Source organism: Melampsora larici-populina, assembly GCF_000204055.1.
Source record: "Melampsora larici-populina 98AG31 unplaced genomic scaffold MELLAscaffold_2, whole genome shotgun sequence".
In the NCBI taxonomy this organism is placed as follows: domain Eukaryota; kingdom Fungi; phylum Basidiomycota; class Pucciniomycetes; order Pucciniales; family Melampsoraceae; genus Melampsora; species Melampsora laricis-populina.
Window position 1 is genome coordinate 1,151,854 of NW_006768766.1, and position 8,559 is coordinate 1,160,412.

Below are 8,559 nucleotides of genomic sequence, written 5' to 3' on the forward strand. Positions count from 1 at the left end.
TTCATTTGAGATCTTCACAATCGTGATCTTTACAATCCTCGCAATCGCATCACCTTCCAAGGATCACCTTCCAAAGTGGCCAAATCTGATTGATCAAAACTCTAACTTGCCGGTATTCAATGGAACAAAGAATTGATGCTCAAGGTGACCTCTTGGCGAAGTTCAAGTGCTCACTAGTGACTTTGAAGAGTGTGACTCACTTGATCAGGAAGTCTTACGTCTTTTCTTTGCATTTGTAGACACTGATACAAATTGCTGATCACTTACCGGATACCTCAATGTTTGCTCGTTAGGTGATCCGATCAACAAAAACAAAATAATTCCAAATCATATCTTTCAGCTTAAACTTCAATTAATACAAAAGATAGTATTCCTGTAGTGGTTACTGCATATGATATGAAATCATCCTGAATGAACCTCAATATTGATCTCAAACACATCCACCCTATAGTTTCTCAACATTTGTCTTAGTTGTAGTCAGTATGATTGTGGGCAAGACAAGAAAGCAGATGCTGTGTTTATTTCATTCAAGTTATCAATGTATTTTAGTACTAATTGTAAAGGCATTTGGATGTAAGATTGATCTCAAGGTAAATTATTGGGTATTTTATTGTCTTGTGTCCCTTTTTAATTTGTGTTTGCAAAAGGCCTGTAAGCATCTTTACCAAGTGATAGATCTTCAAAGATTGAAATGTTTTTTTCCTGTCTCGTATCTATTGTGTTGTATTAAGTTGAGGATCACATGACAAAAGATAAGGATACTTGAAAAAATGCTTTCTTTTCTTTTCTAAGCAACGGATGAGGTGAGATGAGACTTGAATTTGATGCATGATTGCATTTCTAGGACTCTGGTATAACCTGCAACTACTAGGTCTTTCATAGGTTCTGTCTCAACAACATCAATGGTTGAAAAATGTTGAGCTGATCAATTTGAGACACCAGAATAATTTGAGACATGAGTAACCAGGTGTCTCAGTGAAAACAACCATTGGTGGCAAGAGTATTTGTGTGAGCAGTAAAGACATATGTGGTTATATACATGAATACACATGACAGGGGTGCATTTTTATGGTATCATCAGAAAGCTCTAACCCCAGTGGACCATTTGAGCTTTTATTTGAGTGATTCAGACCATAAACAAAAAAGTTATCACTCCTCATGTCCTTGTAAGTTACTGTGCTGGACAGGAAAGATGAATGCAGCTATGTAGATTGTCAAATATGTGATTGGTGTGACTTGATGATAATTTATTGAAGCCCTAGCACAAGCGGATGAAAACAAGCACTTTTTAAGGCATTTGGATTCCAAATGAAAAAGGTATGGCAAATTGTGTCCTTGAAACTTGTAATGCAAAATAGTACGGGACGGAGAAGATAAATGCGGCTATGGGGATTTTTACACATGTGGTGAGTCAGATGTAAATGTAGATTCATGAAGCCTCAGTATTAGCAAACAAGATGAATCCTTTTTATAGGTATTTGAATGACAATTGAAAATGTTATCAACAATTGTGTCCTTGCTGATCATGATGCAAAATAATACGGACGGGGGATATACATGCAGCTATCACTACGCCAGATCACTAATTTACCGCTGAGTTTATAAAATTGAAACTGTAGAAAAATATCACCAATACAAGGGAGGTCGGAAAAATTTGAAAAAATAATGATTCAATTCATGGGTGCTGTCCCCTCATTTTGCATATATTTGCATATTTTTGCCATGATGTTTGAAGTCTCCCCAAACCAAAATGCTCACAGGGGATATTATGTCAGAAACTCAAATTTGGTCCAAAACTAGCAATATTTGGGCAAAAACCTTCAAGCACAAAAATATGAGTATTTTTGTTCAATCATCTGAACACTTGCAATTTATGGAAGTCGCATGATGGCTCTACAAGGTTTATTAACGTGCTGAAGCCATTGTAGTAATGACTTCTATGCTTATATATGGTTCCTGCTGTGTACGTCTCTTGATATATCTCACCCATTCTTGGAGACACACAACTTTTTTGTGCACAAAAACTGTAGAGCCAGAATGTGGCATTCAGAATGTCAAGACACTACAAGTGTTGGAGCAAAATTGATGATTTTGTTGGTGTTGCAAGGTCACTGTCTCTCTACCTGCCAGTTTTGGACCAAATCTGGGTTTCTGACATTATTTGCATTGTGGTTGTAAAAATATGAAAAAATATGCCAGATGATTGGAATGCACCAAAGGGCCCAACCAATATTTGTTCATATTTTTCTGACCCCTCCCAGCTTTTCCACAATTGTCTATGTCTGCTCAATTTTCTAAACTCAGCGGTAAATTTTCAATTTGGCGTAGTGTATGGGAATGACTACATATATGTTGGGTGTGATGTATCAGCTTATTCATGTAGTGCTAGAAGCTGCGGAAAAAATGAGCCACTTTTCATGGCTCTTTGATTACAATTGAAAAAGTTATTGGCAATTCTGTCCTTGCAAGCCATAAGGGCAAAATAATGCTGAATAGTGAAGATAAATGTGGCTATGGAAATCACTGCATGTCTGGTGAGCATGATATGATAGTAAATTCATAAAGTCCTATCCAAGGCGGAAAAAATGATCCACTTTCCAAGCATTTTGACCATAAACTGAGAAAGTTATGGTAAATCTTGTTATTTTGACCCAGAAGTGTGACACGAAGTGTTATGTGCCAGCACCACACAACTCCTTGTTTTGAGTACCAATGATGAGATTTTTCATAACTTTCGAGACCCAAGATAATCTTGAGATAAATGTGGCCTGGGCTATCAAAACTTAATTCTTCACAGATGGTGTACAGTATTAGAAAGGATTAACTACTTATTTGGCAAGATTGTTTGTGAAAAACAAACCAAATATCCAAGGGCTTGTTTCTGATCCAGCATAACCGAAAGGAGATCGACTTCGAAATTGAGTACTACATATCTTGAAGGTTAGTTGAGTCTAATCTTGAACCAAGTTCTTGAGTTTTCACATAAACTTTGAGATTGCTTGTGATCGATCGACTCGAATTCGATCTCGTTTCGTGGTATGGACATTCGTGTTAGTGCGTGCATAGTTGATACGTGGAAATCGGACGATCAAGGATAAGAGGAAAACTGAGTGTAGGTCTTTGTGACGGCACCTGACGGCACACGCGTATGTACGTGTATAGGTTATGGTTCGAGGGAGGGATTGGACTTTACATGGGCCAAAAGCGGAATGGCCGCGAGTGGCCGCCAATGGTCGAGAAAAGGTGTTTCAGACAGCTCTGTGGGAGTGGCCACACTGCTGTCTGAGAACCAGCTGTATGAGTCGCCGCTGGTGATTTTCGCTACTTTGACTTTCGTGCTGCAAGTTACAGATTGCTCGTACTGTAACAGGGGGCTGGAGCTACTGCATCGAAGAAACCTTCTTTTGGTCTTCATTCCCCCGTTCCTTGGCGAGTTTAGTCCTTTCTAGTCCTCAAAAGGTCAAGAAATGCCAACAATGATTGGACTTCAGCTTATTTGTCCGATGGCTATATAATTTTTGACTTTCGAATCTTCAAACTAGGGAAGATACTCATAACTATCAAATTGTTTTAGGTCGATATCAGTTGACTATCTTTCCTTTTGTGATATGAATGATTAAAAGAAGTTCTGGGGTTATTCGGCTCGAGCCGTTCACAAATTCAATCCGCTGGTCTGAACAAGTCTGGATGCCGGTCGAAACATCTCCCGGGTTCCGATCCAATTGAGATACAGACCAATCCTTCCTTCATTCACCGGCGGCACGGTGACTGACTTGAGTTGATCGATCGGCTTCAATCGGCCAATAAGAGAATCTCAACAATACATAATTCGGCTCACCCGATGACTTTGCGGGTCGCAACCGGAGGGAGCTGAGTCTCACCCATCGGGTGGTGCTAAGTTTTAACCAAAAGGTCATCAAATCATAAGCTAACCAGACGAAATCAAGTCATGATGATGTATACAAATCGTTTGAAGAGTTTAAAGAGACTTTTTGATTTGTTTCCAATTCGATCAAACAAGTTCACGATAATTTTTCAAACTTTTCAAATCAAGAGTTTGTATAATTTCGAAAGTAAAGCAAATCAGAAACGATCTTAGATTCCATTTTGATCCATCATCATCATGGAAGTTCAAGGGCATAACACAGCAACGTTGCCTAAAACTGATGATGAAAGTTTCAATTTCGATGCAAAACCGAATGTCCAGAATTGTATTGAATGATATCGTTCTTCTTGATTCGGAGTCGGAACCTTAAGCAGCTCAGGTGTTCTCAAGAATACTTGACTTGGTCGATGTTTAAATGTGATGTTTGACTAAGAATTGGTATGAATCCTTCATACCCGTACCTAGAAATTTTCGTTTAGAAGTTCCTCTCTATCCCATTTTCTTAGCTTGTTTTTCAATCATGCCTCCTTCACTTACGCTCAACTTTCCATCTGATGCCAATCTTGATCCTGTCACGCTACCGGTCAGTCATTATGCTTATCATAATATGATATGATCACCTGATGCTCTTTTTGATCTCGGCAGACTGGTTTATTTATCAATAATGAATTTGTGGATGCAGAAGATTTGATTACATTGTCAGTCCGCCTATTCTATATTCAATCTTCATGTATAATGTGATTCCGATACAACATTGAACCTCGCAGGGAAATTATCGACCCAGCTACGGAGGATGTTTTGGGACGTGTGGCATCAGCTGGTGAGGCTGACGTAGATAAAGCTGTTGAAGCTGCTACAAAGGCATACAATGAAAGTTGGGGTTTCAGGACGCCTGGTCATCAGCGTGGTCGGTTGATGATTGAATTAGCACAAGCAATGGAAGCCAATGCAGATACACTTGCAGTATGCATTTCTCCTCATTTCACAAAACAAGTCAACAACATAAGATGTAAACATTCCGGTCTCTAATGCTTATGATTTCGTTCAATTTTCATAGGCCATTGAGTCACTTGACAGTGGGAAAGCTTACTCATTCTCAAGGAACTTTGACGTACCTGAAGCTGCAAACTGTTTAAGATATGTACGCCTTCTTGGTTCTTTTCCCTTTATGATCCGTTCATATTTTGATAATTTTGACTTCACTGACTAAAGGTTGTCAAATTTGATGTGATAAATGCAGTATGGTGGCTGGGCAGATAAAAACCACGGTCAAGTGATTGAGGTAAATGATTCCAAAATGGCATATACCCGTCACGAGCCTATTGGTGTAGTCGGTCAACTTATCCCTTGGTTTGTCAAATTTCTTCAGTTATGACTTCATCTGATCTACCTCATGTCTCAATGCTGCAGATCGTGTTCTAATACCAGGATCACTGTCATCCTCTCCATCCCTTCGTGTTTACAAAACACATTTTACGTTGAATTTGGAACTGACATGCATTACTTTCCCATTCATCTACAAAACTCATCTTCAAAAACCCTAGGAATTTTCCGTACGTTTTTGACATGAAAAGTTGATCTGTCAAAAGAAGTTCAAAAGATCTTACTAAATATTTCCTTCTTCTCATCCAGCTTACTTATGTTTGTATGGAAAATCGGTCCAGCTCTTGCAACTGGAAACACAATAGTCATCAAACCATCTGAACTTACCCCACTCTCAGCTCTCTTCATGGCTGAACTGATCTCCAAAATATTCCCACCCGGGGTAATCAATATTATATTTGGAAGTGGTCCAACTGCAGGTAAAGCTCTTGCATCTCATATGAAAGTAGGAAAAATCGCGTTCACTGGAAGTACAGCTGTTGGAAAATTGATCATGAAGGCTGCTGCTGAATCTAACTTGAAAGATGTTACTCTTGAATTGGGTGGAAAGTCTCCTAACATGTAAGTCATAGAGTTGCCGAATTTCTTCAATCAAATATAAATTTTCTTGGGGTTCAAAGAAAACTTATCTTCATATTTGATATAGAATCTTTCAAGATGCTGATTTGGAGCAAGCTGTCAAATGGGCTGCCTTTGGTGTATTTTTCAACCAAGGCGTCAGTCATTTTCATTTTTAGAGTGGTGCTGAACTCTGCATTATGCGTATATTGACTCTTTTTTATAATCCAGCAAACATGTGCAGCCGGTTCAAGAGTTTACGTCCAAGAGTCAATTTATGATGTAAGATTCAAATTCTACACTTTTCTGGTTCTTGATCTTCTATTTTTTGATTAATTCGTCATTGACCCCACTCCGGTTCTTCAGGAATTTGTCAAAGAACTAGAAAAGTATACCAAGAATTTGAAGATCGGTTCACCTTTCAACCAAGATACGTTTCATGGTCCTCAAGTAAGCTCATCTCATTTCTTCTTGGTGCAATCTTCTCCTTCGAGCTTAAGCCTATCAAAAACTTTTCGTCTTTCAATAAAACCTCATTCACGTGTATCTTACTAAGCCTACTGTTAATATTTCTTTAGATTTCTCAACAACAATTCAATCGAATTATGAATTATATCAAATCAGGAGAAGAAGATGGAGCAAAAGTATTGATAGGTGGAAAGAGATACGGCGATCAAGGGTATTTCATTCAACCCACGTAAGTAATCCAGCTAACCTTGAATTAATAATATGATACCCTAAGAAGATTTTATTTGCATTAACCATCTTAGCTTACCATTCACCTTTTCTTCTACCAGAATTTTCATTGATGTGAAACCAGACATGAAAATAGTAAAAGAAGAAATCTTTGGACCAGTAGTAACGATCAGTAAATTCAAAGAAGAAGAAGATTTAATAAGATTAGCAAATGATTCGATTTATGGACTTGCAGCATCAGTCTTTACAAAAGATATCAATCGAGCTTTAAACACTTCAAATCAATTAAAAGCTGGAACGATTTGGATCAATTGTTATAGTAAAGTTCATGCTCAAGTTCCATTTGGTGGTTTTAAACAAAGTGGAATAGGTCGTGAGGTATGAGAATGATGTTTTTTTTTCTCAAAGTTCTTGAAATTTCTTTATGATTTAACATTTGCTAATTCATCACTTAATTCCTTTGCTTCGAAACAAACAGATGGGAGAATACGCCTTGAAAAATTATACATCCGTAAAAGTTTGTCAAATCATTCTGATAATCACCTTTTGATCAGCATGCTGAATTAAGTCTATATATTCTGATTTTGAGCAAAGAAAACTAACCTGGTTGCCTATTTCTTTTGTGTTTTTTATCTGTCTTTCGTATTTTCCTACCTACAGGCTGTACATGTAAACCTTAGTGAGAAATTATGAATCACAAATCTTCAAATTTAAAAGACTTTTCGTATGAGGATTGCATCAGATCCTACTGATACAAACCTGATCCAAATCCAGTATGTAAATATTGTCATGCTTTTACTGATGATTAGATTTATGCAATCATTTTTAAAAAATCGGCACTCTCTTATCAAAGATGTATAAATGATCTCTCAAAATTGAAGAGTTGGGTTAAAAACTTTAAACCAAATGAAAGGGCTGAAATAAAATCAGGTCAATGAATTCCACCAAGTAATCACTTTTCTCAATTGGTTATGGTACATATGGTCACAAAGATCATGAATTGATGATCTTTCATGATTTGAATTGAATGATCTCTCAAGCCAATGCTCACAAAGGTGGGCGCCTATTACAAATCTGGGCTTTACACAAAGGTGCGCCTGGTGCGCTTGTTTGCGCCGCGCCCTAAAAGTGATTGCTTTATACAATTCAAAACCCGGGAACAGTGGAGGATCTTTAAACCTGGCAAGAGAGGGAGACTCCAGAAATCAATGCTGTATATCAAAATGTATTTTCATTCAAAAATACAATACAAACATCCTTTGCCACATTCCTCCACATTCTGAATATTTCCTCAAGCCCTAAGCCTAAGCCCAAACCAATAAGCCCAAACTCCTAACGGCCCCTAACCCTGCCTAACCATTTGCTTGTTATCAAATTTAGCATGTTTATGTCAATGATCTCATGTTTTCATTGCTGTTATCATGTTTTTGTCCTTTTTCTTGCATTTATTGTCTATACAATGTGTATCTTTAACCCTTCTCATTGTATCTTTAATCTTCATTTTTGTATTTTTATTCTTGTTTTGACATTTCTGATTATTAAGGGTATTCAAAGTAAGTACAGCCATTCCAATATTTCTTGTTGCTTACATGTTTGGCAAGAAAAAGTTCATGAGCTCAAAACCTAAGTTTTAACCAGTTAAAACCTGACAATTGGCTGTATTTACTTGAATTACAGCCAATTTCAAAGTTTTATCAAGTAAAAGCTTAGGTTTCACCAAGTTTCACTTTTTCTTTTTCAAAACAGAGCAACAAGAAATATTGGAATGCTTGCTGATGCATGTACATACCGTCTGCAGTAATTATGATGGAAGACAATACAATCCCGTTAGCCCTGGTACTGTTGCTGACGGTTTGTTGTGCAGGCGTAGCTCTAGCCATGAATTTTCACCAAAGGGAATACAACACAAAATTTGCTGCAGACCACTGGGGTCGAATCACCTTGTGTTGTTTGCAATGTTGAGTAGATTCATTGATATATCTGTTTTTTTCTTTTCTTGACTTTGCTTGGAAACTTACTGTTTTCCCTCTTTTCTC

At 37.6% G+C, this 8,559-nt stretch overlaps 1 protein-coding gene across 1 annotated transcript; it reads left to right on the top strand.

The window, feature by feature from the left end:
* Positions 1 to 4,406: 4,406 nt before the first annotated feature.
* On the top strand, positions 4,407 to 7,216 carry MELLADRAFT_101708 (uncharacterized protein; the record flags this gene model as incomplete). Its single annotated transcript, XM_007404230.1, has 13 exons — positions 4,407 to 4,469; positions 4,532 to 4,584; positions 4,654 to 4,849; positions 4,944 to 5,027; positions 5,127 to 5,236; positions 5,519 to 5,830; positions 5,916 to 5,985; positions 6,059 to 6,109; positions 6,194 to 6,277; positions 6,406 to 6,524; positions 6,625 to 6,901; positions 7,002 to 7,040; positions 7,184 to 7,216. The coding sequence occupies 13 exons, from the start codon at positions 4,407 to 4,409 to the stop codon at positions 7,214 to 7,216; spliced, it is 1,491 nt and encodes a 496-aa protein (XP_007404292.1).
* Positions 7,217 to 8,559: the final 1,343 nt, after the last annotated feature.